Source organism: Otolemur garnettii, unplaced genomic scaffold (assembly GCF_000181295.1).
Source record: "Otolemur garnettii isolate 467f Iridium unplaced genomic scaffold, OtoGar3 scaffold00043, whole genome shotgun sequence".
NCBI classification, from domain to species: domain Eukaryota; kingdom Metazoa; phylum Chordata; class Mammalia; order Primates; family Galagidae; genus Otolemur; species Otolemur garnettii.
In genome coordinates, this window is record NW_003852438.1 from 11,586,006 (window position 1) to 11,613,471 (window position 27,466).

General features: G+C 58.1%; 2 protein-coding genes across 3 annotated transcripts in view; both read left to right on the forward strand.

Annotated features, from left to right (window-relative positions):
• LRP1 (LDL receptor related protein 1) overlaps nt 1–15,199 on the forward strand; it is an 81,435-nt gene extending 66,236 nt beyond the window's left edge. For both annotated transcript variants that reach the window (XM_003790547.3, XM_023513603.1), the window contains exons 58-89: nt 158–277; nt 678–865; nt 1,090–1,295; nt 1,718–1,906; nt 2,809–2,957; nt 3,390–3,483; nt 3,593–3,709; nt 3,886–4,005; nt 4,352–4,474; nt 4,572–4,697; nt 5,026–5,142; nt 5,815–5,921; nt 6,019–6,151; nt 7,058–7,177; nt 7,311–7,433; nt 7,784–7,924; nt 8,022–8,156; nt 8,234–8,353; nt 9,041–9,309; nt 9,866–10,044; nt 10,603–10,709; nt 10,956–11,072; nt 11,473–11,649; nt 11,796–11,936; nt 12,062–12,235; nt 12,507–12,668; nt 13,041–13,215; nt 13,348–13,449; nt 13,603–13,667; nt 13,780–13,870; nt 13,969–14,113; nt 14,259–15,199. In XM_003790547.3, coding sequence (XP_003790595.1) covers nt 158–277; nt 678–865; nt 1,090–1,295; nt 1,718–1,906; nt 2,809–2,957; nt 3,390–3,483; nt 3,593–3,709; nt 3,886–4,005; nt 4,352–4,474; nt 4,572–4,697; nt 5,026–5,142; nt 5,815–5,921; nt 6,019–6,151; nt 7,058–7,177; nt 7,311–7,433; nt 7,784–7,924; nt 8,022–8,156; nt 8,234–8,353; nt 9,041–9,309; nt 9,866–10,044; nt 10,603–10,709; nt 10,956–11,072; nt 11,473–11,649; nt 11,796–11,936; nt 12,062–12,235; nt 12,507–12,668; nt 13,041–13,215; nt 13,348–13,449; nt 13,603–13,667; nt 13,780–13,870; nt 13,969–14,113; nt 14,259–14,399 — 4,473 coding nt within the window. In that variant the 3' untranslated portion in view covers nt 14,400–15,199. The remainder of the gene's footprint in view (nt 1–157; nt 278–677; nt 866–1,089; nt 1,296–1,717; nt 1,907–2,808; nt 2,958–3,389; nt 3,484–3,592; nt 3,710–3,885; nt 4,006–4,351; nt 4,475–4,571; nt 4,698–5,025; nt 5,143–5,814; nt 5,922–6,018; nt 6,152–7,057; nt 7,178–7,310; nt 7,434–7,783; nt 7,925–8,021; nt 8,157–8,233; nt 8,354–9,040; nt 9,310–9,865; nt 10,045–10,602; nt 10,710–10,955; nt 11,073–11,472; nt 11,650–11,795; nt 11,937–12,061; nt 12,236–12,506; nt 12,669–13,040; nt 13,216–13,347; nt 13,450–13,602; nt 13,668–13,779; nt 13,871–13,968; nt 14,114–14,258) is intronic.
• Nucleotides 15,200–18,701: 3,502 nt separating this feature from the next.
• NXPH4 (neurexophilin 4) lies at nt 18,702–27,124 on the forward strand. The gene is made up of 2 exons (XM_003790552.3): nt 18,702–18,758; nt 26,132–27,124. The coding sequence occupies exons 1-2, from the start codon at nt 18,702–18,704 to the stop codon at nt 26,996–26,998; spliced, it is 924 nt and encodes a 307-aa protein (XP_003790600.1). The 3' UTR covers nt 26,999–27,124.
• The last annotated feature ends 342 nt before the right edge of the window (nt 27,125–27,466 follow it).

A 27,466-nucleotide genomic window follows, 5' to 3' on the forward strand; every position in this document is an offset into this window, starting at 1 on the left:
GACCCTGCCCGTGTCCCCTGCCCAGTATAGCCTTGCACTGTTCCTCCACTTGGGCCATGGTCATCACCCTTACTGCTTCTCCAGCCACCCTCCCCCAGCTGCAGTATGGCCCCTGCTGCCCCAGCAGACTTCTCCCCTCCCCGACTCCCCACATCAGGGCCTGAACAATGCTGTGGCCTTGGACTTCGACTACCGAGAGCAGATGATTTACTGGACTGACGTGACAACCCAGGGCAGCATGATCCGGAGGATGCACCTCAATGGGAGCAATGTGCAGGTGGGGCAGGCGGGGCCTCTGTGTGACATTCCAGTACTCCCGGGGTGCAGCACCAGGGCACCCCCAGACCACTATTTTAAGGTCATCCATATCCCCTTCTCCCCACCTTCCTACCAGTGTTACTTTCCCCTCTCCCCTAAGTGGCTGCATGATGCTGCTTCTCTCCTCCCAGCCCAGAGAGCACAGACTTGGGACCCCTCTGTCTCTTCCCTCTCTGCCACCCCCAAGCCTTCCTCATTAGCAGGAAGTTCCCCCTCATGTTTGACCTCCCTCAAACCTGTGCTCCTGGGCACAGGGAGAGGGAGTTACACCCCATTTTATCCATGGGGAGGCCGAGCCCCAGAGAGCTGATGGCCCTTTCCCAGGTCACTCAGGGCTCCCTCGATGCCCTTGCCTGCAGGTACTGCACCGGACAGGCCTCAGCAACCCTGATGGGCTGGCTGTGGACTGGGTAGGTGGCAACCTGTATTGGTGTGACAAAGGTCGGGACACCATTGAAGTTTCCAAGCTCAATGGGGCCTATCGGACGGTGCTGGTCAGCTCTGGCCTCCGTGAACCCCGGGCTCTGGTGGTGGACGTGCAGAACGGGTATGTGGACAAGGAGGGCTGGAGGGCTCTGACAGCAGGTGGTACCCTCAAGCATCCAGGCCTAGCCTCCCTGCAGGCTCCAGCTCCCTCCTAAAAGGGGCAGTATTTAGATCCAACCCCTTCCACCCAAGCTAGAGTGAGCTGGGCGCCTTTGGAAGACCAGTAAATGTGTCACCATTAAATGTGTCTGGCTCTCTTGGAGCTCACCGCCTGCTCCCTGCCAGGTACCTGTACTGGACAGATTGGGGCGACCACTCGCTGATAGGCCGGATCGGCATGGACGGGTCCAGCCGCAGCGTCATTGTGGACACCAAGATCACGTGGCCCAATGGGCTGACGCTGGACTATGTCACCGAGCGAATCTACTGGGCCGATGCACGGGAGGACTACATTGAGTTTGCCAGCCTGGATGGCTCCAATCGCCATGTCGGTCAGTGTACCAATGAGGCAGCACGGGCATAACAGACCTCATGGCATGGGTATCTGAAGCAACAGGGAATGGTGTGCTAGGGGCGGAAGTGGCCAGAGAAGCCAGAGGACGTGGTCCTCTGGGGTGTGGGGTGTTGGACACCCCAAGGCACATGTACAGTTCTAAATGATGGACGAAGGTAGGTGGCAGTGGGAGGCCTGGAGAGCTCTGGGGGTGGGTAGGCACATGCTGCCATAGAGTAGGGCCCTGCCATCAGACAGCCTGGACTCCAGTCCTGCCACTTGCTAACTTTGCAACCTTGGAGAGCCACTGAGCCATCTGGCCTTGGGCTCACACCCACCTCACAAGTGGGAGCTGAGGCCAGGCAGGCAAGGCACCTACTCCCACTTGGCGCTGACGGCCATTGTGTTCCTGGCCCACAGTGCTGAGTCAGGACATCCCGCACATCTTCGCACTGACCCTGTTTGAGGACTATGTCTACTGGACCGACTGGGAGACAAAGTCCATCAACCGTGCCCACAAGACCACCGGTGCTAACAAGACACTCCTCATCAGCACACTGCACCGGCCTATGGACCTGCACGTCTTCCATGGCCTGCGCCAGCCAGACGGTGAGCAGGAGTGGGGGCAGGGTGGCCCTGGGGGGCACGGGAACCCAGCAGGGGTTCCTGCTCACCCCTCTCCAGCATGATTGAGCAATCTTTGCCAAACACTGGAAGATTCCAGGAGGGAATAGGCAGAGTGTGGTCCAGCTCTGGGGTGCAGCCATCAGGGGAGGGTTGGCCCTAGGCGGGGGTGGTGGGAAAAACAGGCCTGGTGAGGCAGGGTGGAGGCTTTGGGCTGCCCTGAGCTGGGGCCTGGAGAGAGTCTGCTCCTATCTTTGGCTTCAGCTCCCTCCTAAAAAGGACAGTATTTATTTATTTTTATTTTTTATTTTTTCATTTTTTTATAGTTTTTGGGCTAGGGCCAGGTTTGAACCTGCCACCTCTGGTGTACGGGGCTGGCGCCCTACTCCTTTGAGCCTCAGGCACCACCCAAGGGGCAGTATTTAGATCCAACCCCTTCTACCCAGGCTAGGGTGAGCTGGGCAGCCTTTGGAAGACCAGTAAATGTGTCACCAGCAAGCACTGGCCTCACTTTGCTAGCAGCCAGCAGCTCAGGGAGCAATGGCCCAGAAATTGCACCCAGCTGGCCACCCTCTAACCACTTTTCTCAGGGCTGGCCGAGGTGGCTCACGCCTGGCAGCCCTCTGAGAGGCCAAGGCCAGTGGATTGCTTAAGTATATAGGTTCAAGACCAGCCTAAGCAAGAGCGAGACTTTGTCTCTAAAAATTGCCAGGTGTTGTGGCAGGTGCCTGTGTCCCAACTACTCGGGAGACTGAGGCAAGAGAATTGCTTGAGCCCAAGAGGTTCAGATTGCTGTGAGCTATGACGCCACAGCACTCTATCAAGGGTGACAAAGTGAGAATCTGTCTCAAAACAAAAAAACAAAAAAAACCCACATTCTCTGGCAGTGCCCAATCACCCCTGCAAGGTCAACAATGGTGGCTGCAGCAACCTGTGCCTACTGTCCCCTGGCGGGGGCCACAAGTGTGCCTGCCCCACCAACTTCTACCTGGGCGGTGATGGCCGCACCTGTGTGTCTAACTGCACAGCAAGCCAGGTGAGGTTGTCCCTCTAACCACCCCTCACTAATGCCTGTTCCCTCAACCCCCACACCAGCACGCCCAACCCTCTTGGACCCCAGTACCTGCTCTGATATCCTCATGCATCTGGTTTTCCCACGCTAACACCCCTACATTTCTTGCCTACCTCTTGTCTCCCCACAGCAAGACTTTTACACCCGTCACCTCACTCAAACACCTCCACACCCTACCTTGACCCTCCTCACCGAGCCCCTGGCACTGACTTCCACACACTCCCCCTGCACCTGGCCTTCCTGCCCTCATCATACCCCACCCTGCCAGCCAACTCCACCTGCCCCTGAAATGCCCTACCCCTGCCACTCCTTTGGAACATCCCAGCCCCTCAAAAGAAAGACTTCTGAGTTCCCCAGACCCCCCACCAACCCCTGTTGCCCCCACCTGCCCTCCAGTTTGTGTGCAAGAACGACAAGTGCATCCCCTTCTGGTGGAAGTGTGACACCGAGGATGACTGCGGGGACCACTCGGACGAGCCCCCGGACTGCCGTAAGTGTCCAGGACAGGGTGACAGGATGGTCCTCAGGCTGCAGTACCCCTCGAGGGGGCCTAACTGTGCCCAACCAGCCCTTCTGATGATGAACCTCCCTCCTGGCAGCTGAATTCAAATGTCGCCCGGGACAGTTCCAGTGCTCCACCGGCATCTGTACAAACCCTGCCTTCATCTGTGATGGAGACAATGACTGCCAGGACAACAGTGATGAGGCCAATTGTGGTAAAGGGCTGCCCAGGCACCGCTACCCTCTTTCCCCCGCTTTTTTACCTCCCCAGAATTTGGAGGTTTCAGGGACAAGGAAGCTCCAGCCAAAGGTCGCTTTCTCTGTGGGCTGGGTCCTTGCACCTCCCTGCCCCGAGTCCTCTGTCCTCCTCAGTTACCCTCCTCCCCAACAGACATCCACGTCTGCCTGCCCAGTCAGTTCAAGTGCACCAACACCAACCGCTGCATTCCGGGCATCTTCCGCTGCAATGGGCAGGACAACTGCGGAGATGGGGAAGATGAGAGGGACTGCCGTGAGTACCTAGGGGCAGGCAGGGCTGGGTGGTGGGAGGCAGCAAGCACAGATGACATGCAGCCTCCCCATCCCTCCTGCTGGGGCTCTCAAGTCATTGCACCAGGTGTAGATGGGCAACATAAATAACACTGGCTGCAACTTGGTGTGCCCATAAAGTCATCGTGCCTAGTATAGAGACAGATAGATTCAGAAAGCAAAAAGCACCAAAATTGGAGATGAACTGTCCCTTGTTTGCGGTAAATTGGTGGAAAGTCCAGGGCCAGGGCTTGGAAGAGGGGAAAGATAGTGATCTTGAACTGAGATAGTGGGTGTAAGGGAGTGTCCTTCTCTTGCCCACCCTGCAGCCGAGGTGACCTGTGCCCCCAACCAGTTCCAGTGCTCCATCACCAAGCGCTGCATCCCCCGAGTCTGGGTGTGCGACCGGGACAACGACTGTGTAGATGGCAGTGACGAGCCTGCCAACTGCAGTGAGTTGCCCAGGGCCCTGGAGCCTACCCTCCCTAGCTGTGGCTGCTGCTCCCACACACTCTTGGAAGGTGCTCACCCTCGCCCCACCCCCTGCAGCCCAGATGACCTGCGGAGTGGATGAGTTCCGTTGCAAGGACTCAGGCCGCTGCATCCCTGCACGCTGGAAATGTGATGGCGAGGACGACTGTGGGGACGGCTCAGATGAGCCCAAGGAAGAGTGTGGTGAGCCCAGCCCCCACTCCATGAGAAAGGCCATCTGTCTGGGGGACAGGGGCAGAGGTCTGGGGCCACTTACTGACAAAGTCACAGTGTGGCCCTGGCATTGGGCTCTGTGCCCACTTTGGGGCTGGCACAGGGGGGCCTAATACTGATAGGAGCTCACTTTTCCACACCCACCAGAGCCTATCACCCCTTAATGCCTCTGTGCCCCCCACATGCTGCTGGGCCCCCCTGCCCTAGCTGTTCTGACCACGCTTGCTAGAGACCCTCACATCAGCCCCAGACCCGTCTCTGACCTCCCTGACATCTGCCCCCACCATGCTGCCCCCAGACGAGCGTACCTGTGAGCCATACCAGTTTCGCTGCAAGAACAACCGCTGCGTGCCTGGCCGCTGGCAGTGCGACTACGACAACGACTGTGGGGACAACTCTGACGAGGAGAGCTGCAGTATGTCCTCCACCCAGCCCAGCCCAGCAACAGCCTTGCCCAGACCTCGGGCCCCTTCTCAGCAGCCTCACCCCCCAACCCTATCCTGCCACCAGGTTATGCTAGAGCAGGTGGCCGCCTCCCTCCTCACCCCACCCCACTCCATGTTGTGTATTTGAGTTTGTGCCATTTCACTTCATCTCATGTTTCTCTCCATTTTCACACTGTCCACCTGGGGTTGCAGAGGTAGGTGTCTCTGATGTGCCCATGTTCCCACCACACCCTGCCTCTGCCCCAGAGCCCCATCCCTGTGCCGTGCCTCTGCCCATCATCCCTCATTACCTCCCCAAACCCTGGTGCTCGTCTTAGTGCTCCTTACCCTCCCTTCCCTCCCCATACACAGTCTGTCCTAAGGGCAAGGCCAAGGACCTGTGCCCTCTCTCATGTGTCTGTCCCCACTGGGGTAAGTGTGAGCACCTTCTGTGCCCAGCTACTCCCATAAGGACAGCCAGTTGACTCTGCCCAGGTTTGATTGAGCATCTTGGTCATTATGCCAGTCAGCTGTGGCCTTTGGGGACACAGGGACAGGCCTTGGGCTCAAGAGTTTCACTCTGCCCGGGGGTAGAGATGTCCCAAGGGCTGAGTCCCTATGCCCACCCTCCTGGGGCCTATCTCTCCCTTGTCCTTTCCCAGCCCCTCGGCCCTGCTCTGAGAGTGAGTTCTCCTGTGCCAATGGCCGCTGCATTGCTGGGCGCTGGAAATGCGATGGGGACCACGACTGTGCAGATGGTTCAGATGAGGTGGGCAGAGAGACCAGAAGGAAGGAGGGATGGCCCCAGAGGAGGCAGGCCCCAAGGGTGCCTAGAGCTAACCAAGCTGCTGCTCCCATGCCCACAGAAAGACTGCACCCCCCGCTGTGACATGGACCAGTTCCAGTGCAAGAGTGGCCACTGTATCCCTCTGCGTTGGCGCTGTGACGCAGATGCTGACTGCATGGATGGCAGTGACGAGGAAGCCTGTGGCACTGGCGGTGAGCCCCTTTAGCTTGGCTTCCCTGGACCCCACCACTGTTCCCTCACCCCATCGTATGTCCCAGTTACTCATTCTCTTTTCTATATTCACTCTTGATGTGACTGATATTTATTAAGCGTTTTCCACACACCAGGCACTGTCACAGGTCAGGGCCCTTTTTGATCGGTGCCTTGATCTAAAAAAAAAAAAAAAAAAAAGAACCGGGACCCTGAGTTCACATCTCTGTACAGGCTGTGCCTGGTACAGTGTCACCTAGTCAAGGGGCCCAAATCCCTCAGAAAGGTACAAGCTGGGCAGTGCCTGTGGCTCAGTGAGAAGGGCGCCAGCCCCATATACTGAGGGTGGCAGGTTCAAACCTGGCCCTGGCCAAACCGCAGCAAAAAAATAGCCAGGTGGCGGGCACCTATAGTCCCAGCTACTCAGGAAACTGGGGCAAGAGAATCACCTAAGCCCAAGAATTGGAGGGTGCTATGAGCTGTGACGCCATGGCACTTTACCAAGGGCAACAAATTGAGACTCTGTCTCTAAAAAAAAAAAGAAAGAAAGAAAAGAAAGGTACAAGCTGTCTGGGCCCCACCTCCCTAAGTTCCTACTGAGCAGGTGGCTGCCCCAAGAAGCAGAGTCCTGCTCACTTTCCTTTACTGGGGCAGTGAGACCTCTGGCGGGCCTCCTGGGCTAGGTAGCCCCTGAGTGAGCAGTGTGTCTTGAAGCAGGGTCCCCAGCTGTGAGGGCAAATGTCCCGGCTCTGCTGTGGTGGGTAAGGTCTCCCACTCCCAGCTCAGGGTTGCATCTGGCATGGAACTGCACGGCCCGCTGCCCTCTGAGCCTGGGTCCCACCTGTGGAGAGCGAGGTGGGCCTGCAGCTGGTGGCTTATTCTTCCCTCGTTGCTGCCCCGGTGCGCAGTGCGGACCTGCCCTCTGGACGAGTTCCAGTGCAACAACACCTTGTGCAAGCCGCTAGCTTGGAAGTGCGATGGCGAGGACGACTGCGGGGACAACTCAGACGAAAACCCTGAGGAATGCTGTGAGATTTAGGGTGGAGGCTGGGGGCGGGGCTCCCGAGTGGGAGGGTCTGGTGGTGGGCGGGGCTCCCCAGTGGCAGGTAGCAACCTCACAACCCAAGACTAATTCTGGCTGTGTGCTCCTGGCGGTGGCAGCGCGATTCACGTGTCCTCCCAACCGGCCCTTCCGTTGCAAGAACGACCGCGTCTGCCTGTGGATCGGGCGCCAGTGTGATGGCACAGACAACTGCGGGGATGGCACTGATGAGGAGGACTGTGGTGAGCACGGGCCAGCGATGGGAGCCCACAGTGGGGTTTCTGCACAAGGTGTGAGTGTGGGCCAAGTGGGAGCTGCATCCGGGAAGCAGACTTGCCGGGAAGGGGAGAATCTATTGCTGAAAGCCTGAGAGCCCTTCTGTGGGAGAGAGAAAGCCCTTAGGGTAGGTTCTGGAGGCTTCCTAATGATGCCCTAGGTCTTAGAGGTGGGGCTGGAAACTTGAGTGTGTGACCAGCTCCCCTTGTAAGCATGATAAACAGCCAGGAGTGGGGACCCAGTGATATCCATGTGGACCTCTGGGAGGAGGAGGCAGGGGTGAATACCCAGGGCCTGAAGCCCCCACCCTCCCCAGAGCCCCCCACGGCCCAAACCCCACACTGCAAAGACAAGAAGGAGTTTCTGTGCCGGAACCAGCACTGCCTGACCTCCTCACTGCGCTGCAACATGTTTGATGACTGTGGGGATGGCTCTGACGAGGAGGGCTGCAGCATCGGTGAGAGCCTCATGCTGCTGTGGGCGCTGGGCGGGTAGAGTGCCAAGCCAGGCCTGGGGTCGCTCAGCACAGGGAATCCACTCTGTGTCCCCCACAGACCCTAAGCTGACCAGCTGCGCCACCAACGCCAGCATCTGTGGAGATGAGGCCCGCTGTGTGCACACCGAGAAAGCCGCCTACTGTGCCTGCCGCCCAGGCTTCCACACTGTGCCAGGCCAGTCCGGATGCCAGGGTAGGGAAGCAGGACCAAACGGGGTGGGCAGAAACCTCAGGCTCAGGACTCCCCATGACCCTCTGTGTAATCCCCAGACATCAATGAGTGCCTGCGCTTCGGCACCTGCTCACAGCTCTGCAACAACACCAAGGGCGGCCACCTTTGCAGCTGCGCTCGGAACTTCATGAAGACTCACAACACCTGCAAAGCTGAAGGTCCTGGAGCTGGCACGGAGAAAGGACAGGGGGCCGGGCGACACCAGGATATAAAGTGGGGCCAACCTAACACAGAATGCTTCCTCCACACACCTTTGCCCAGATGCGGAACCCCAGATCCACGGTGCAGCTTCCCCAGCACAGTGCCGCGGGCCTGGAGCTTCTCACTGAAGGAGCAGGGTGGACAGCATTCCTGCTCACACACAGGCCTTCTCATCACTGTGCCTGGAATGAGAGCTCAGACACCGTTGGCAGGCCCCACTTGCACATTCCCCGCACACCTTGACAGATACCTGGCCCTTCCACGTGCCTGTGCACAAACACCTACACACACCCCTACACATTTACAACCCAGCCACATACCGCGCACACACACCCCAAGCACATGTCAGGCAGTATGTGGCTCAGAGCAGGGTGATGCCATCCAGAGGCCGTGAGGAGACAGAGGTCCCTGGGGCGGAGGGGCAGCACAGCTTTCTAGAGGAGGTTACACTGACCTGTTTTAGGGGAGTTGAGGAGGAAGTCTAGGGCCTGGGGCCAGAAGGATAAGAATCAGCCTCTACTCAGAGCAGGTGGTTTTATCAGGAGGGAGACACTGGTGGTGTGAAAGGGGCTGAGCTGGGTCAGGCTGTACATCGTAGGCACCTCCTCCCAGTACCTCACAGCTCCAGCCTCTTTCCCCTCCAGGCTCTGAGTACCAAGTCCTGTACATTGCTGATGACAATGAGATCCGCAGCCTATTCCCTGGACACCCCCACTCGGCTTACGAGCAGGCATTCCAGGGTGATGAGAGTGTCCGCATCGATGCCATGGATGTCCATGTCAAGGCTGGCCGTGTCTACTGGACCAACTGGCACACGGGCACCATCTCCTACCGCAGCCTGCCGCCTGCTGCACCTCCTACCACTTCCAATCGTCACCGGCGACAGATCGACCGGGGTGTCACCCACCTCAACGTGAGCACCCAGCCCAACATGAATCGGGTGGAAGAGCTCCAGAGAGTAGATGGTTCAGAGCAGAATTGGAAAAGGGCAGTGGAAGGGGGCAGAGGGTGAGACTGGGCAGAGGGCAAGGGCAGTGTTAGAATTAGGTTCTGAGGTGTGGATGGCAGGTAGATAGAGCAGTGAGAGTCATCAGTAGCTGGCCCTGCCACCAGCCCAGGGCACAGGGAACAGTGGACAGTCAGGCCCTCAGCAGTAGCGTCACTGCCATCACTCCATGAATCTTAGCCAACCTGTTTGACCTCTTTGGGCCTCACTGTGCTTGTCACAGATATGAGGCAGTAGTGCCTGTCCCATAGGCTTTTCCTGAGGCTTAACAGGCACAGTGTGGAAGCTCCCACTCTGGCACAGAAGCTGAGTGTCAGTGGAGTCTCTTTAAAGCTAGAGGCTGGCTGTCAGTCTGGGGTGACATTTTAGCCAGGACAGGCTGGCAGCGGGTAGGGGGGTGATGGCAGAGATAATGGAGGGAAAACAAAAGGTGGTTGCCCCTGAAACTGTGACCCCCATCCAGATTTCGGGGCTGAAGATGCCACGAGGCATCGCCATTGACTGGGTGGCTGGGAACGTGTACTGGACTGACTCCGGCCGGGATGTGATTGAGGTGGCACAGATGAAGGGCGAGAACAGGAAGACACTCATCTCAGGCATGATCGATGAGCCCCACGCCATCGTGGTGGACCCACTAAGGGGGTGAGCAAGGGTCTTGAGACATGAGTGGGGCCTCTCCCATAGGTTCTTCCTCCCCTCCCAGGCCAGCCTGAGGCAGGGCCTCCCCAGGCTCTCTAGGCATCAGGCTGCCCTGCCCTTCCTCATGCTGTGTTTACCCAGGCTTCCTGTGCCGCTTGAGGAGGACCTGACCTCCAGTAGGCTGGATGTCAAGTGTAGCCCTGCTCTATACTTCTCTGCCCTGGGGAACTGCTCTGCCCACCCAGATGTGTCTAGATCAATACATGGTGGTTTTAGCATAAAATATTCTTTTTTTTGGCCAGGGCTGGGTTTGAACCCGCCACTTCCGGCATATGAGGCTAGTGCCCTACTCCTTTGAGCTACAGGTGCTGCCCAACTTAAAAGATTCTTAACCTGGTCAGAAGTTGACATCTCTGTCTTCCTTCCTCTCTGTAGGAAGACAGATTGCCTTCCTCCCAGTCCCCAGCAGTCCTTGTTCCCAGACCCAGAGCTGGTGTCCTACCTTGTTCTTCCTCCCCTGGCCCTTAGATCTCCCCATACTCACCCCTTCTCCCTCCCCAGCACTATGTACTGGTCAGACTGGGGCAACCACCCCAAGATTGAGACAGCAGCAATGGACGGGACCCTTCGGGAGACACTGGTGCAGGACAACATTCAGTGGCCCACAGGTTTGTGGGGGCAGGGCAGGCTCCCTAAGCCCAGCTGCTAAGGATTTCACATAAAATCTAGGAAGGACAGGGGGCTTGGACTGGGACAGATCAGGTGTCTGTGGAGGCTCTTCCCAGAAGGCTGTTTGGGAGAGGCATGTGACAGGGTGGAGCTGCCCAAACCCGTAGATGCTTCTGCTTTCTAACCCCAGCCTGGGGCAAGAGGGCTGAGCCCTCACCATGCTGTCCACCTTCCACCACCCCCAGGCCTGGCCGTGGATTATCACAATGAACGACTGTACTGGGCAGACGCCAAGCTTTCAGTCATCGGCAGCATCCGGCTCAATGGCACAGACCCTGTCATGGCTGCTGACAGCAAACGAGGTCAGAGCTGGACCTTGGCTCCCAGCCCTCCCCATTGAGTCCAGAGGCCCACCTTCCTTTGTCAGCCTGGCCCCCCATCTGGGCTCCTGAACCCACCTGCATACTTGTCCACTCATTCGTTCTGCCAATGAGAATGAAGTCACAAGGAGGCAGCATAGGTGGCGGTGGGAACTTAGCAAATGTGTGGAGATGCAGTAGAAGGGAGCCATGACCGCAGCAGTCTTAGGGTGATGGGACCTTTTGTCTGTAATAGGTCAGGAGGAGGAACAGGTGGAGGGCCATTAGGTCTTGGACGTGTTGCATCTAAGGCACCCAGAAGCACAGGTGCCAGTGTCCTGGAGAGTGCAGCCAGGGCCTGAGTGCCCCTCCAAGTCCCTTCTGACTCTACCTCCTCTCCTAGGCCTGAGTCACCCCTTCAGCATCGATGTCTTTGAGGATTATATTTATGGCGTCACCTACATCAATAATCGTGTCTTCAAGATCCACAAGTTTGGACACAGCCCCTTGGTCAACCTGACAGGGGGCCTGAGCCATGCCTCGGATGTGGTCCTATACCATCAGCATAAGCAGCCTGAAGGTGGGCACAGGGAAAGCCTGGGCTGGGCAAGGACTGGCCTGGGACCTTATGTCTTACCCTGTGGCCTACCTGCTGGGAAGGGGGTTATTTTGGACCCACAGGAATCAGGGAAGTATCCTGCTTAGTGTTCTCTCCCATACCCTCAGTGACCAACCCCTGTGACCGCAAGAAGTGCGAGTGGCTCTGTCTACTGAGCCCCAGTGGACCTGTCTGCACCTGTCCCAATGGGAAGCGGCTGGACAATGGCACCTGTGTGCCTGTGCCCTCTCCAACGCCCCCGCCAGACGGTATGCTCAGGGTCCTTCCTGGTGTCCTACCCTGCACCCAGGACCCTCCTCCTTGTGGCCCCTGACTCCCCTCAAGCCGTTCTGCCCCCTTCCCCAGCTTGGTCCCTCACCAGTCCTTCCTGCAGCTCCCAGGCCTGGAACCTGCAACCTGCAGTGCTTCAACGGTGGCAGCTGTTTCCTTAATGCACGGAGGCAGCCCAAGTGCCGCTGCCAGCCCCGCTACACGGGTGACAAGTGTGAGCTGGACCAGTGCTGGGAGTACTGTCGCAATGGGGGCACCTGTGCTGCCTCTCCGTCCGGTATGCCCTTCCTGGCACCAGTACCGCTCCCTGCCCCTACTCCTGCCCCAGCCCCATACCCACTAGGCCCACCCTTGGGCAAGCCCAGCCCTGCCCTGCCTCCTTACCGCCATGCCACCTCCTCCTCTTCTCCATAGTCCTGTCCAGATCCCACCAGGGTCCCACCCCTCTGATCCTTGTCTCCTGCCCCAGTCCTTCCAGTTCTGTTCCTCTGTGGTAGGGTCAGGCAGACCTGAGGCCACAGTCCCACTCACACATCCTCTCCCACCAGGCATGCCCACGTGCCGGTGCCCCACAGGCTTCACGGGCCCCAAATGCACCCAGCAGGTGTGTGCGGGGCACTGTGCCAACAACAGCACCTGCACTGTCAACCAGGGCAACCAGCCCCAGTGCCGGTGCCTACCTGGCTTCCTGGGTGACCGCTGCCAGTACCGTGAGTGAGCCACCTGGGCTTGGTGGAGGTAGGGGGAAGGTGGGGTGGTGGTCATCCTGGACCTGGGACCTACAGGGGCTCACTCAGGGCAGGGGGCCACACACCACTGAGCCAGGCCAAACTGCTGGTGTTCCCTCACAATGGTATTGGCATAGCCCCCTGGGGTAGGGAGCCCCCTAGCATCATGATCACTCCAGCAAAAGTAGAACCCTGTGAGGAGGCTCAGGGACCTGTGACATAGGGGCACCAGAGCACTCAGGAGATGGAGCCACTCAGAACCTCGGGTTCCTTCTAGTGCCCAGCCCTCTCAACCTAGGGAGGACCTTCTTGAGGCCAGAGCTTGAGGCACTTCCTCTTCTGTCCCAACCACAGGGCAATGCTCTAACTACTGTGAGAACTTTGGCACATGCCAGATGGCTGCTGATGGCTCCCGACAATGCCGCTGCTCTGCTTACTTTGAGGGACCGAGGTGTGAGGTGAACAAGTGCAGCCGCTGTCTCCAAGGAGCCTGTGTGGTCAACAAACAGAGTGGGGACGTCACCTGCAAGTGAGCGGGGACCCAAGCCACAGTTCTGCACAGCCTGGACCCTGGCCTGTCCCCACCTATGCCCCCTAGTCCTATACCCCAGCCCTGCCACCTGCTCAGCATCACAGACACTCCTCTAATTGCTCCATGCAGCTGCACGGATGGCCGGGTGGCCCCCAGCTGTCTGACCTGTGCTGGCCACTGCAGCAATGGTGGTTCCTGCAGCATGAACAGCAAGATGATGCCCGAGTGCCAGTGAGTTGGATCTGAGCCTCATCCATTTGTAGGTCATCCCTCCACTCCCTGGACCTGACCAGGAGGACCACCAGGGACCCAGGCCATATGGTCTTGCTGGCCATAGTGGCTGTGGAGGATATACCTCCTCAGCTCTGCCCCTCCTCTCCACAGGTGCCCACCCCACTTGACAGGACCCCGGTGTGAGGAGCAGGTCATCAGCCAACAGCAGGCTGGACGTAGGTGGCAGGGGGTGGCACAGGCAAGGCTGCTGGGACCTAAAGCAGGAGGACTTTGTGCCTCCTGCTTCCCTTGGCTCCTCTGACTCAGTATCCTGCATCTTCCCTCCAGACATGGCCTCCATCCTCATCCCTCTGCTGCTGCTGCTGCTGCTGCTCCTGGTAGCTGGAGTGGTATTCTGGTATAAGCGGCGAGTTCGAGGGTGAGTCACTGGGAGTCTGGAAGGTTCTGACCATTATTTGACCACCCCAGCCTTATGCCCCCAAACTCTCTGCCCCTTATACTCCCACCTCTCCCCAGGGCTAAGGGCTTCCAGCACCAGCGGATGACCAATGGGGCCATGAACGTGGAGATTGGGAACCCTACCTATAAGATGTATGAAGGGGGAGAGCCTGATGATGTCGGGGGCCTACTGGATGCTGACTTTGCCTTGGACCCTGACAAGGTGGGCTGGGAGGGCAGCTCTAGGAGGCTGTGGGTAGGGTGATTAAGGGTGTTGGGTTGGATGATGGGCTGGAGGTGGGGGGAGGGAAACCTTGGCCACAGAGGGCAGCACCTGGGCCCCACGTGAACCCTATATTGCCTTGCAGCCCACCAACTTCACCAACCCTGTCTATGCCACACTCTACATGGGGGGCCACGGCAGCCGCCACTCCCTGGCCAGCACGGACGAGAAGCGAGAACTCTTGGGCCGGGGCCCTGAGGACGAGATAGGGGACCCCTTGGCATAGGGCCCTGCCCCATTGGACTTCCCCAGAGAACCTCTGCCCCCTCCAGAGAAGTTCTTCAATGAGCCCCTCCCCAGACAGCCCTTCCCTGGCTCTTCCAGATGTATAAATGTAAAAATGAAGGAATTACTTTTTATATGTGAGTGAGCAAGCGAGCACAGTATTATCTCTTTCCATTTTCCTCTTCTGCCTGCTCCTCGGTGCCCCCCATGCTGCCTTCAGGGAGGGGGTCAGGGAGGACTCTTGGGGCTCCTGCAGCAGAAAAGGTACAAGGGAGCCCGCCCCCTCCCTTCCCACCAAATGCACCCACTGGGAGAGCTGGTGGTGCTGCCTCCCCTCCCGTGCCAGACACTTTGTTCAGGCTCTCTCCTCTCATCCCCCTGCTTACCCCTTCCCAGCTCCCTGAGGGCTAATTTTGGGGGAGAGAGAATTCTTTGCCTCCTCTGTCCGGAAGATTTGGCTCTAGGTAGGAAGGCAGGATGGAGTGTTTTGAATCTTCTTGGGGGAGGCCATGAAGGCTCCAGCCCTGACTCTGGGGGCACCTCTGAGATAGCCATCCTCAGTGCTCCTCCCTGGCAGCCCCCCAACTCCGGTGCCCTCCCTGTGGGCTCCCAGGGCTGGAGACTTTCTTTGGTTAAGTCCCCTAACCTCCCCTTCCCTGGGGATGTGGGGCACACCAAGGAAGGGCAAATGGGCAGCCCCGTTTTGGGGACATGAACGTTTTAATAATTTTTGCTGAATTCCTTTACAACTAAATAACACAGATATTGTTATAAATAAAATTGTAAAAAAAAAAAAAAAAAGAAAGAAAGAAAGAAAAGAAAGCTGCTTGTGTCTGCCTGTGAGCGTGAGACTGGGAGCTGGGCGGTGTTGGGCTGCTTCAGCCACTAGAGGGAGCCCTGTCTGTGCTGGAGGAGGCCTGGCAGCTGGTTTTGGTGCCCTTCTCCCAGCCCTGGCCTGCTCCATCTTGCTGGCCAGCAAGAAGACCAGGTGGCACTGGACTGCTTCTCCTGGCTGTGTGACCTTGAGCTGGTGACTTCCCCTCTCCGGACCTTGTGTTCCCTCTGGCTTCAGGTCACTAACTCAAAGATTTTCTCTGCATCCTCACTTCTGTTGGACATCCCCCCAAAAAATGATTCCCCCACCACGGACATGCACACATTGTGGTTGTGAGGGCTTTCTCTCCCTCTAGGGGAGAGAGGTGGTCCCATATGCTTCTCTCTGCCTTAGTTTGCTCTTGAAGTATCCACATCTCACTTCATCAAGATAATCAGATGCCAAGAGTAAAACCTGGCATGGGAGGGGGTGCTAGGGTAAGCCAGAGCTGGGAAGACCAGTTTGCCAGGCCCCATTGGCTACCAACAGATCCAGCTCACCAATCATTTCAGTCATTCCCCTGCAGAAGCAGGGACCTAGACAATCAACGGTGTCCCAGGTCTCAATCAACCCCTTCCCAGAGAGAGGAACTTCCTGCAGAACGTCACACAGCTTCACACAGTCTAGGATTGAAAGGGTTGGAGCCTCACTCAGAAAGGATGGCTGTATATGTCTGCAGCTCCAAAAGGGCCACTGCCCTTCATTCACCCCCTCATCTGTTCAATCTCTCAGGGGTGTTCCTCCCTAGCATCCTCCTGCTTTGAGGAAGCTGTGGGCCTAGGCACCTACAGAAACAAGAGCCCTCCCCTTCCTGCTTAACCCTGAGATCCCATCTCCAACCTTATCCTCCAAGCCAACTCCAAGATCCTCCTCTGCCTTTGCCTTTGCAGCTCCCCAGGGGCCCAAGGGCCGTGCTGGGAGCAACTCTGCTGGGGAAAAGGGTTGTCCTTGTTAATTGTTAAGTGGGAGGCTTGTGCCCCCTTCTGGTCACCAGGTGGCGTCCGCGCTTCTACGTAGCTTACCCTGAAGCTCAGCACAGCCCCCCACAACACACACTAATGATGTACCTTCCAGGGGGAGGGAGGAAGAGGAAGGGGGTGGGGATCCAGCCCAGCCTCACTTCCTCCCCTCAGGCTATTTGCCACACCCCCTCCACCCTTGCCCTTCTGCTTCCCATATCCCCCCAGAGCCTCCCTGCTCCCCAGCACCTCCAGTCCCACCCTTCCCTCTGCCAGCCATGCATCTGGTGCCCCCAGGGAACCACCGATTCGCTGCCTGTCACCTCAAGATCCTGGGCAAAGTGACAAACCCCCATCTGCAGCTTGGAAGGCAAACCCCTTCCAAGGGTGCTGAGAGAGTCAGCACCCTCTCTCTGCCCTCTAGGACTGCCACCTCCCAAACTCTCCACCCTGCAAGGCAAAAAGGAGCCTAGGACAGAAATGGAAAAGAGAAAGGGCAGAACTAGGGACAGAGCAGAATGAAAGACAGAGATACAGAGATGGAGCAATACAGGGGCAGAGGCCAAGACCCAGAGACAGGGAGTAGTGGGGGGGTGGGTGGGAATGTGTGAGTAACTGGAGAGAGACCTTAGCAAAAGAAGGAGAGATGCAGCAGGGTGGGTCTCCAGAAAATCAGGACTTTAATGATGAGCTTCTGTCCTGGGCACTCTAGCTTGGGTGCCACTGTCCCCATCCATTGCTAAATTAGCCCTTGGGCTTGGGCCTAGGGCTTGGGATTCTAGTTGGAGCCATCCAGCCTTGATCCTGGACACTTCTGCCCCTTCCTGCCTCACTCCTCTCCTAGTCTGTTTCTGTCTCCCCCATGTCTCTGTGTCTGCCTCATCCCCTCAGTACCCCTTTTCTTTCTCTAGCTCTCTTTTGTGTGTCTGTCACATCCCATAGCTGTCTGTCTGTTTCTTTGTATGTGTCTCTGCTTGTCTTTTGGACTGCCAGTGCTAGCATGTACCTATGTGTGTCTCAGTGTGTGTATCCATCTCTGCCAAGGTAGGAGGGGCTCTCTCCGAGTACCCCTCTGGGTGTGCTTGCCTCTTGGTGCAAGTGTGCATTTGTCTGTCACTGTGTGCTCTTCTGTGTAGAAACTGTGTCCATCTGTGTGTGTTGGTGGGCCTGTCGGTGTGCACTCGTCTGTGTGTGCATTTTGTTGTGTGTGTGCTCACCTATTCCAGGTGGCCTGTCCCTGTAAATGCATCTGCATGCGTGCCTGGGTAGGGGGAGATGATGACTGGGGTATATGCCTGTCTCTGTCTCTTTACTTGTCCCTACCTCTGCTGTCTAGGTGTGGGTCATACCACAACCTCAGCCATAGCCTCAGTGCATAGCAACAGCTGACAGCTGAACGCTCCGGGCAGGGGAGAGAGAAAGAGAGGGGAGGGGAGAGAGCCGATGAAGAAACAGAGAAGAGGATGGACAGAGACAGGACTGGGGCTGGGGACAGAGGCAAGGACAGAGACAGACAGAGAAAGGGACAAGGATCCAGAAGAGCTGATGGTGAAAGATGGGACAGTGTGAGAAAAGGGATAGACACTGCGCTAAAAAGCTGGACAAGCGGCACGAAGGGGGACTTCCTGCCCAGCCCCCATGCAGCAAGGGCGTGCTGGGCTGCGCGGGGAGCTGGGCGGGGGCGGCGGTGGGGAGGGGGGCAAGGGCAAAGGTGACTGGCAGTCTAGCCCAGGGGTCCTGAGACCACTGGGATGCCGTAGGTCGCGGGCAGGGGCGGAGGGCGCCGTTTGTCAGCCCTATTGACAGAAGTGATGGGGTTTCCGTCCGTGATCAATGATTCTCATCTCCGGGCCGAAAGAGCCGCGGGGCGCCCATCCATCCCCGTCAGCTTCGCTCGTCGGCAGCCGCCCGAGGCCCAGCCCGCCCTCACCTTGGCCCCAGCCCTGCTCCTGCCCTGGACCCACCTTGGCCCGGAGCTTAGAAGGGGCCCCAGAACACCGAGGGACCCTGGTCCTGCTGCGCCACCAAGCCTGGCTGGACTCCTGGCCCGCTGTGACCCCACTTGGGGCGCGCGGTCCCAGAGCCTCAGCCCCACGCCCTGCCCTGTTCCCCATCCGCGCTCAGACAGGGGCTCTCGGGTACGCGGTCCCTGAGCCCCTTAACCCTCTGGCTTCGCACCTGGGCCAGGGGCGTGTCTGGGGCGTGTCGGGTGAAAGTCACCTTCGGTGCCCCCAGCTGGGCGGGAGGGGGCGCGCGGGGCGCGGCCGGGATTGGAGCTACGCGGAGCCCCGCCCCCCCCGCGGAGTCAGACCAACTTTCTCCCCCGCCCGCGCCCCGCCCCCAGCGCCGGCTCCGCGCCGCCCGCTCCGCCGCTCAGCAGCCGCCCCGCGCCCGCCCGAGCCCGCGCCCTAGGCCCGCACCCGCCTGCCCCGGGACCCGCCCCGCCTGCCCCGCTCAGCCTCCCGGGAAGATGCGGCTGCTCCCGGAATGGCTCCTCTTGCTCTTCGGCCCGTGGCTCCTTAGGAAGGTAAGGAGGCAGGGCTGTGGCCCCAGCGCGGGGTCCAGGACGCTAAGGTCCCAGAGTGCTAGGGGCTCCAGGAGCCAGCCCAGCCCCCAGCTCCAAGCGTCCCAACTTTACGCGGCGTGGGGGACGCAGACAGACAGACCGCCGGATTCAGGACTGGCACTCTCCCGGCGCAAGTTGGCTGAGGGTTGGAGGGGGAGCCGGGTGGAGGCCCCGCTCAGATCTGGCTTCAAGCGCGGCGGGGGAGGGGACGAAGCCCGACCCGTGAGTGCGCCAGACAGAGCAGGAGTGCGAGACAAACAGACAAGCCAGCAGGGTGTCAGGCTTGCCGGCTTTCCGCGCCAACCTCGCTTGCCTTCCTCACTGTCTGTCCGTCCTTCCACCCCTCCACCCCAGCCTTCCCGTCTCTCTTCTCCGCACTTGCCACAATGCCGGTGGGCTCTGTGTTCTGAGCACACACGGCCCGAGCACTCGCGGACTCACACAGACACCGGGAACTTGGCTACAGTCTCCATCGCATTTCCCACGGAGACAGCATCTCCCCTGCACAACCTCACAGACACACCCCCTCTCCCCTCTCGCGCCCAGCTGAACTGGGGGTGCTGTCTGGATGGGGACTCTTTCCTCTCATCCCTCCCAGCCTCCACCCCACCTCCCATGCCTCTTTCCCGGAGGCTTCTGGGCGGGGATGGAGAGGCCAACGGGGCCCTGGCTTGATCTGCCTCCCTCCTGACTCAGAGGCTTCAGCCCATGTACGTGGTGCGCGCATATGTGCTGGTGTGATCGTGTGGGTGCGTGTGTGCACCTGTGTGCATGTGTGTCCAGGGAAGCGGGCTCGATGTCCAGTCCTGGGGCTAAGGTGCATGTATACACTGGTGTGTGGTGTGGTACTGTGGTTTTGCGTGGGTGAGTGCAAGTTCCTGGGTGTGTGCCCATGGTGGGGACCTAAGTCCTGGGTCACCTCCCCTTCCATCAGCCTCCTCTGCCCAATGCTTTCCTGTTCTCTGCACCCTAACTGGACCTATCTAATTTGGGAGCAGGCAGGTGGCTCCCTAAACCCTCACTCCCTGAACCCCAGCCCCAGCCCCTCTAGGGTCTGGAAGAGGTATAATTCTCTCCCCACCCCACACTTGGACCCCACCTGCTCAGACAGGGTGCACTCAGCAACTCCAGCAGGGTGGGGGCTGCCCTAGTGCAGCCAGTGATTGCACTCCCTAGCTCTCCCAGACCCACTTTGTGACCTTGAGGGGCTGGAAGGTGGGCAGAAGAGCCCCCTCCATTAAAACTGCTTCTGCTGGCAGGAGCTTCTTTTGGACTTGCTGCCCTTTTGGACAGCTCTGCCCTTAGAGGACTGCGGGGGGGGGTGTCTATGCCTCACCCCCCCACTCACACAGTGTATGGAGGGCTGGGGCCAAGAGGTGGTAGCGACAGCATTCCCAGCCCCTCACTTCTTCCCACCTCCTCTCTACTCTCCCTGTCAAATAAACTCCCCTGTGGACAGATCTGGTTTAATTTCCTTTGCCCCCTGAAGGGGAATGAAACATCTGGTGGAGACCTGAGGGAGAGAGAGCTGAGGATGGAGTTTATCCGAGGCGTGTGAGAGCCACAGCTGTGTGCAGGAGTCAGTGGGGAGAGATCTGCCATTCAGTCCAGCTCTGTGCATGTGAGAACTGTGTTGTGTGTGTGTACACACTGCGGGTGTGAGTATGTGTAATGGTCCTTAGAGAAGTGTATGTAGAGAAATGTTTGTGTATGGAAATACTGTGTCTGCCTGTGTGCACTTGTGAGTACAGTGTGTGCACATGTGTGTGCCTCAGAGTCTCTGATGCATCAGTGTGCTGGGACATGTGTGTTGTCTCTGTGTGAGTCTTTAGGCTTTGTGAGCGTGTTTCTGTGTGCTTGTGGTTTTAAGTGCACTTGAGTATAGTAAGGGATTGTGAGCCTCAGCATGTGTGTGTGCATCTCAGTGTGGTGTTTGTGTGTGTACATGCTCACACGTCATGGTGCCAGTGTCAGGAGTGGCTGACAAAAGTGGGGCTGGCCCTGGGTAAGAGGCAAGTGGGGAACAGTTCAGAGGGTAGCTCTTTGGAAAAGCTAAATACCAAAAGATAACAACCCTGCCTTCTCCCATCCTGCCCATTAGCCCTTCCTCCAGTTCTCACTCTGCTTCCGCTGTGCTCTATACCTCTGGTCTCCTCTTAGGGCCTGGGACTCCTGGCTTCCATTGCCCTTGGGGTTCTGGCCTCTGCCAGGGATTCTTCAGGATCTTTCTAATACAGTCCAGGACTCCTTTCCCTCTCTGTCTCAGTCTCTCCCACCCCTTGCCAAAGCATCTGCCTACTGTGAGAAGCAGCAGGCGATCAATAGTCACTAATCACTAATCACTAATTACTAATTAGCTGGGGGAGGGCAGGGGCGGGGCCCTGTGGGACCTTCCAGCTCTATCCCACCTTAGGAAAGGATTAGGCCCGAGCAAGTCTCTCTGAGCTCTTCTACCAGCCCCTCATCCAACCATTCCTCCTGCCTATACTCTTCCTCTAGCCCCCCAGTTAATCCCTGGCTGGGCCACTTAGGCACGCACAGCCTGGGCTAGGACCCACAGCTGCTGGTGGGGATTTGGGGGTAATCAGGGGCTGCAGCTGGGTCAGGGGCACAGGGGAGAAGGCTGCTGTGACAGCTCCCTTGGGCCACAGCCTACAGAGGAAGCCCCACATTCTGAATAGGAGGGGCACCTTTAGAAAGAACTTGGAAAGGAGTGTCATGGGTTGAGGAGCTATAGGTCCGGGAGGGATGACTGGGGAAGAGGTGAGGTAATAAGGACAGAAACAAGGGAGGTCAGTGGGCAAAGAGAGGTCAGTGGGGTCTGGGATGGAGTAATTGGAGAGGGGTGAGATAAAAGTGGAAAGCAAGCAGGTAAGTGGAGGGGGCCTCACAGGGGTCAGAGATGGAATAATTAACCAGGCAGCGGGGACTTCAGACAGGCCCTCATCAGCTCTGCTGGGTGGGATCCACCAGGGGACAGGGCAACAGATAGGGGGCAGGGTCACAAAGGAATTCTGGGGGCTCAGGTGCAGGGGGTCGTCTGAGGACGGGGGTGGGGTGGGAACCAGCTGCGGGTTGGGATGGGATCAGGGAGCGCTGCCTTGAGCGCTGGAAATTGGCGAGTCTTCCCCTCTCCCCCGCTGCTCCTCCTCCACCTCCACCCCGCCCACTCCCCCTCCGGCTCCGGCTTCGGGAAATTACATCCGCGCTCTGCGGGGCCCCCCCTCACCGCGCCCCGAGCCGGCGCCTTTATAGGCACATTTATTGCAATAATAAAGTGAGGCGCGGGGCGGGGGGCGGGGGGCGGCCGTTCCCCCGGGACCGCGCCGGCTCTAGGAAGCAGGGAAATAAAATAAAATAAAATAAAATAAAAATTCAGATAACGGTGAGCCTTGCGCAGCAGGCTGTGAGAGAAGAAGGGCTGAGGGGGAGGGGGCAGCCGGCCCAAGGGCAGAGCCCACCCCACCAGCCATCTCCCCCACACTGTAGTAGGGTCTGGAAGGACATATCTTGCTTACACTGGCCTGGCCCCCTCTCACAGACTGATCTTGCCTGGTCTTCTGCCTTTCCTCTGCCTTTTCTCCCATACCTGTCCTCGGGGCCTGTTTCTGCTCAGGTCTGCTCTTTCCTTGTCCCCTATTTCCCATTCCAGTCCCCACTTGCGTCTCCCATCCCCATCTCTCTGCATCTATCCCTGTTTCTGCCTAATAATCATCCCCGTCCCCCATTTCTCTTCTGCCCCAATCTGTCTCCATCCCCATCTACCTGTCTGTTTCATCCTCATTTCTGCCTGGCCCCAAAGCCTATCCCTCTCCCACTATCCCTTTCCCCATTTGTGTTCCCATCCATTCTGCAGTCCACCTTCATTCCTCTGGTCCCTATCCCATCCATACCCTGTCTCTGCCAATTGCCTGCCCACCATTGCTGATTATCCCCATCCCCATGCTTATCCTCATTGACACTCATTCCTGCACCCCTCATCTGTGACTGCCAGTCCCCAATCCCAGTCCCCCTCCATCTCTGTCCCAATCCTCACCTCAGCTTGTCCTGTTCACCCTACCTCTGTCCTCACCCACATCTCCATCCCTGGCTCCCAGCCAGACTCCAGCCTACCTGGCTGCAGTGCCCCTGCCTCTTTCTAAGTGCAGGGGCTCAGTGTGCTATTTTCTCCCCCTCCCCAACCCCAGCCTGGACTGTTCCTTTTCCGACCACAGGGTGCTGTCCCCTCCTGGCTGAATCCTAGGAGTGCCCCACCTGACTCAAGCGTCAGGAGAGAAGCAAGGACCAGTCTGGAGGCCTGCAGGAGGTGCACCCTGCAATGCGGCTGGCTGGGGGGCCGGCAGCCTGATCCTCCCCCCATTCCCAGCAGTCCCATCCCAAAAGAGCTTACTCCCTCCCACCAGTGGAGTTGGTACAAGAAATGGCCTCAGGTGCGTGGGCCCAGTGCCTTGGGGGCAAAGTGCTCCTGGCACCTCCTGCCCAGCGACTGGGGCCTGGAGGAGCCGGCTGAACACCCCCAGTTGCTGCACACCTCCACCCCCTGCACCGCCAGCCAACAGACAGCTGTGCTAGCCTCTCCCCTCTGCAAATGTCACCGCGCCCAATTAGCTTATTTAAACCATCTCTGGAGTGAGGGGGACTCCTCCCCAGACAACACCCTGCCCCACCCTCAGCCATAGTGGGGACAGAGCTCTGGGCAAAGAGGAGCTCCCTTAGTACCTTGCCTTCCTCTCACCACCCCCACCTCAGGAAAGAGACCTGAAGGACGGAGGGAGAGAACCACAACCAGAAACAGGGAGAAGAACAGATCAGGAAGGAGGAAATTAGAGAGACAGAGTGAGGGAAGAGACTGAGAGATGAGTGGGGAGAGAGAGATGGAAAAGCAGTGAAAGAGAGAGAGCAAGAAAGAGAGAGTGTGAGCGATCAAGAAAGCCAGAGGGAGGATTTTATTTTATTTTATTTCATGTTCCCATTTCTCGGCTCGTTTCCTCTCAAGCTCTCATCTTTCCCTGTCCAAACTCCCCCACAGGTCCATCAGCTGCCCCCGCCCCCAACTCTTCTCTTTTATCTTGGCTGTCTCAAGGTGGCCATGGGTGGGTGGAAGTGCCCAAAGCCAGGGGATTTGCCAGGATCAGAGAAGCAGAGACAGTAATTTCCTGGCATCAGAGGTGGGGGGGATCCCTCTCCCTGCCATCTTGACACTCATCCCCTACCCAGTCCCTGCCTTGTAGGAGTCACTGGAGTAAACCAGCCCTGGCCAGGTTTTGACTGGGTGCAGGTCATAGGGGTGCTGGGATGTGCTGGGAGGAGGTGGCTTAGAGGTATTTAGGGTTATAACATCAGGCTACAGGGAACTTAGATGGCTGAGCTCCCTAGGAAAGGGCAGCGGTTGGGTCCAGAAGGGTGAGATTAAGAGGTCATAGTTCAAATGACTCCACTCTTCCTTCAGCCTTCCTAGGAAGCCTTACTCCCTCCCCCAAAAGCACCTTCTAGGACCTCTTCTCCCTCCCCTATAGCCTGGGACCCCTTCTCCCAGCCCCTCTCAGGCCCACCTTCTGGGTGCTTAGCTAACAGCTCAAGCTTGTCTGTCTGAGTCAATCACTCTTGCCACCCCCCTCACCTGGGCTGGGAGGAGGGATGGATGGGAGGAGGAATGAGGGGGCGATAAATATGTATGACTAGCGGGTGGCGGCAGCATTAATAACCTGGGAATTGCAGCGCTGCAGGGACCAGGACAAGGCGATGGAGATTCTAGCCCGGCAGCTTGGCTCTGCCATTCTTGCCCCTGTGGACACAGTGTGTATACACGGGTGTGTATGCAAACAGAGGGGACACCTGTGCTGCTGGGCCTCCTTACCTTACCTACCCAAAACTCAGCCTGCAGGCCAGGGTGGGAAACTCCCTGAGGGGCCATTCATATACAGTTGACACACACACTCCATGGAAACCCAATGAGACCACACTTGTATCACTGTGCATACAATCCCGTTAGAAAGAGCTTGGCATAGAGACAAGGATGATAGGAGCTTACACAGGAAAAGTGACACCTCCAAACAATCACACACAGCTACCCTCAGACCACTATACACAGACAGCCAACCCAGCCAGGCCAGTCACACAGACACAGCAACTGCCACAGCATGATACAGCCTCCCTCGAATCGACACACAGAGACACACAGCCAATCCAGGCACACATACACAGCCACCCCAAACGCGCAGCACCATGGCAGGCAGACACACATGCACACAGCCTCCTCAGACTGACAGACATAGCCACACACAACCACCACAGACTGAGACAAGTACTAGCTAGCCGCTCAGGCAGACATGCATGGAACCACTCTAGGTAGACAGGCACAACACAACCATCACAGACTAACAAACACACCCACTCCAGGACCCGCATGCAGTCAGGGCCACACGACACAGCGCCAATAGGCTAGCATAGGCTGACTGACACACTCTGACACGCTCAGCTCCTTCTCCTCCTGCTTCGCGCAGGCATCTCCATATTTCTTCCTCTCACTCTCCCCGTCTCCTTCACTCTTGGCCCCCCCACCTCCCACCCTAGGATAATTGATGGCCTGGGCCTGGCCTTGCTGCTCCTCCCTCTCAATCCATCTTGTCCTTGGTTGCACCTTGCTGTCTTCCAGATCAGCTGCCACCTGAGACACACTGAGGTGGGTGGGTGCAAGCAAGTGGCTTCTCTAGCCCAGGAGCCCTGGGAAAGCTAACCAAGTGACATTGACCCTAGCTGGAGCAGTGCGGACGCAGAGGGAGCATCTGGATTCTCTGCCTCAACTCAGCCAATTTCCAGCCTCCCCAAGGCTAGTCGCTGAGACCCAAGGCTAATTGGGAAACCCGAGTGGGGTCTCAGTAGAGCCACAGAGAGATCTTCCTACCTCTTTTTTACTGATGGATGTTGATGTGGCTATGGCATCCCTTGCTTCACTCCAGCTCCTCCCTGGCCTATTATTGGGAACCAACTGGAGCCAGGCTAGGGGACACCAAGTTGAGGTCCAGATTCCACTCCCTACTGGCATTCACACTGACTTGGGCTTTTTGGTCCTCAGTGGGGCTCTGTGAGCACCGAAGCAGTCTCAGCATCATTTTGCAGATGTGAAACGAAGGCCCAGATAGACGAAATTACCTGTCCAGCACCACATAGCCTGGAAAGGCTGCAGGCCTACTGTGTACTCCCTGAACCCCCTGCAGCTGACTGGGGGATTCTATCTGGTGTCCTAGAGGACAGAAGGGACCCGCATAAATAGGGCCCTGGCGAGATGGTCAGGGACAACTCCAGTATCTTTCTTTCCTCCTCTTCGTGCACAGGCCGTGAGTGCCCAGATACCAGAGTCCGGAAGGTCACAGTATCTGGAGCTGCGCCCTGCACCGGCGGGAGTGGGCGTCTCAGGCCAGCAGCTCGCAGCCCCGAAGTCTCCGGACGGCATGGGCGCCGCCCGCGCCTGGAGCTGGGCTTGGCCGGCCAACCACACGGAGGCGCTGACCCGGGCAGGGGCAGCCGGGGCGCTACCCACGCAGCGTAGCAAGAGGAAGCCGTCGATCAAAGCGGCCCGAGCCAAAAAAATCTTCGGCTGGGGGGACTTCTACTTTCGGGTGCACACCCTTAAGTTCTCGCTGCTGGTGACGGGCAAGATCGTGGATCATGTGAACGGTACTTTCAGTGTGTACTTCCGCCACAACTCGTCCAGCCTGGGCAACCTCACTGTCAGCATCGTGCCACCTTCCAAGCGTGTAGAGTTCGGGGGCGTCTGGCTGCCCGGGCCTGCCCCTCATCCACTGCAGTCTACGCTGGCCCTGGAGGGGGTACTTCCTGGACTAGGGCCCCCACTGGGGATGGCCGCAGCGGCTGGGCCAGGGCTGGGGGGCACCCTTGGGGGCGCACTGGCAGGGCCACTGGGGGGTGCGCTGGGAGTGCCTGGGCCCAAAGAGTCGCGTGCTTTTAATTGCCATGTGGAGTATGAGAAAACGAATCGCGCGCGCAAGCACCGCCCGTGCCTGTATGACCCATCGCAAGTGTGCTTCACAGAGCACACGCAGAGCCAGGCTGCCTGGCTCTGTGCCAAGCCCTTCAAAGTCATCTGTATCTTCGTCTCCTTTCTCAGCTTTGACTACAAACTGGTGCAGAAGGTTTGTCCAGACTATAACTTCCAGAGCGAGCACCCCTACTTTGGATAGCGTCCTCCTCCCCAGCCCCAGTCATGAGCCTCTCGCCAAATCCTGGCCTGGCTGGGTGGGCCCCCTTCCTGTATCCCTCTGCTCCTTTGGTCTCTTCCACATTTTCCTCTCTGGGGTAGGAGGACCATTAGCCAGTGTGACTCCTCTTTTCTTTATATGCAGTGCCCACTTGGCTGGGGTGGCCCCTCCCATATACCCCAGAGTGGAGCGGTAAGAACGCCACCCCAAGATAGGCAGCCCAAACTGGTTCCTGAGTTCCCTAGGTCCACATTGGGTCCCCTGCTGGCTCTGGCGCTGGGCTGGGTACTCCCTTTTCCCCACAGCTTTAATAATGCCTGGCCTGGCACCCTCATCCCACCCAGATTTTCTTACCCCCCAGAGCTTGTCTTCCTGCTCGACCCTGTCCTCCGCACCCCCCCCCCCAAGACTGTAAAGGACTATAAACCCGGGCCCATCCCCATCCCTTTC

Bases quoted from the DNA above. Each gene is read 5' to 3' on its own strand.
- NXPH4 (XM_003790552.3), top strand. From the start codon at position 18,702: ATGCGGCTGCTCCCGGAATGGCTCCTCTTGCTCTTCGGCCCGTGGCTC. The intron at 18,759-26,131 runs GTAAGGAGGCAG...CTTCGTGCACAG, and splicing joins GCCCGTGGCTCCTTAGGAAG to GCCGTGAGTGCCCAGATACC.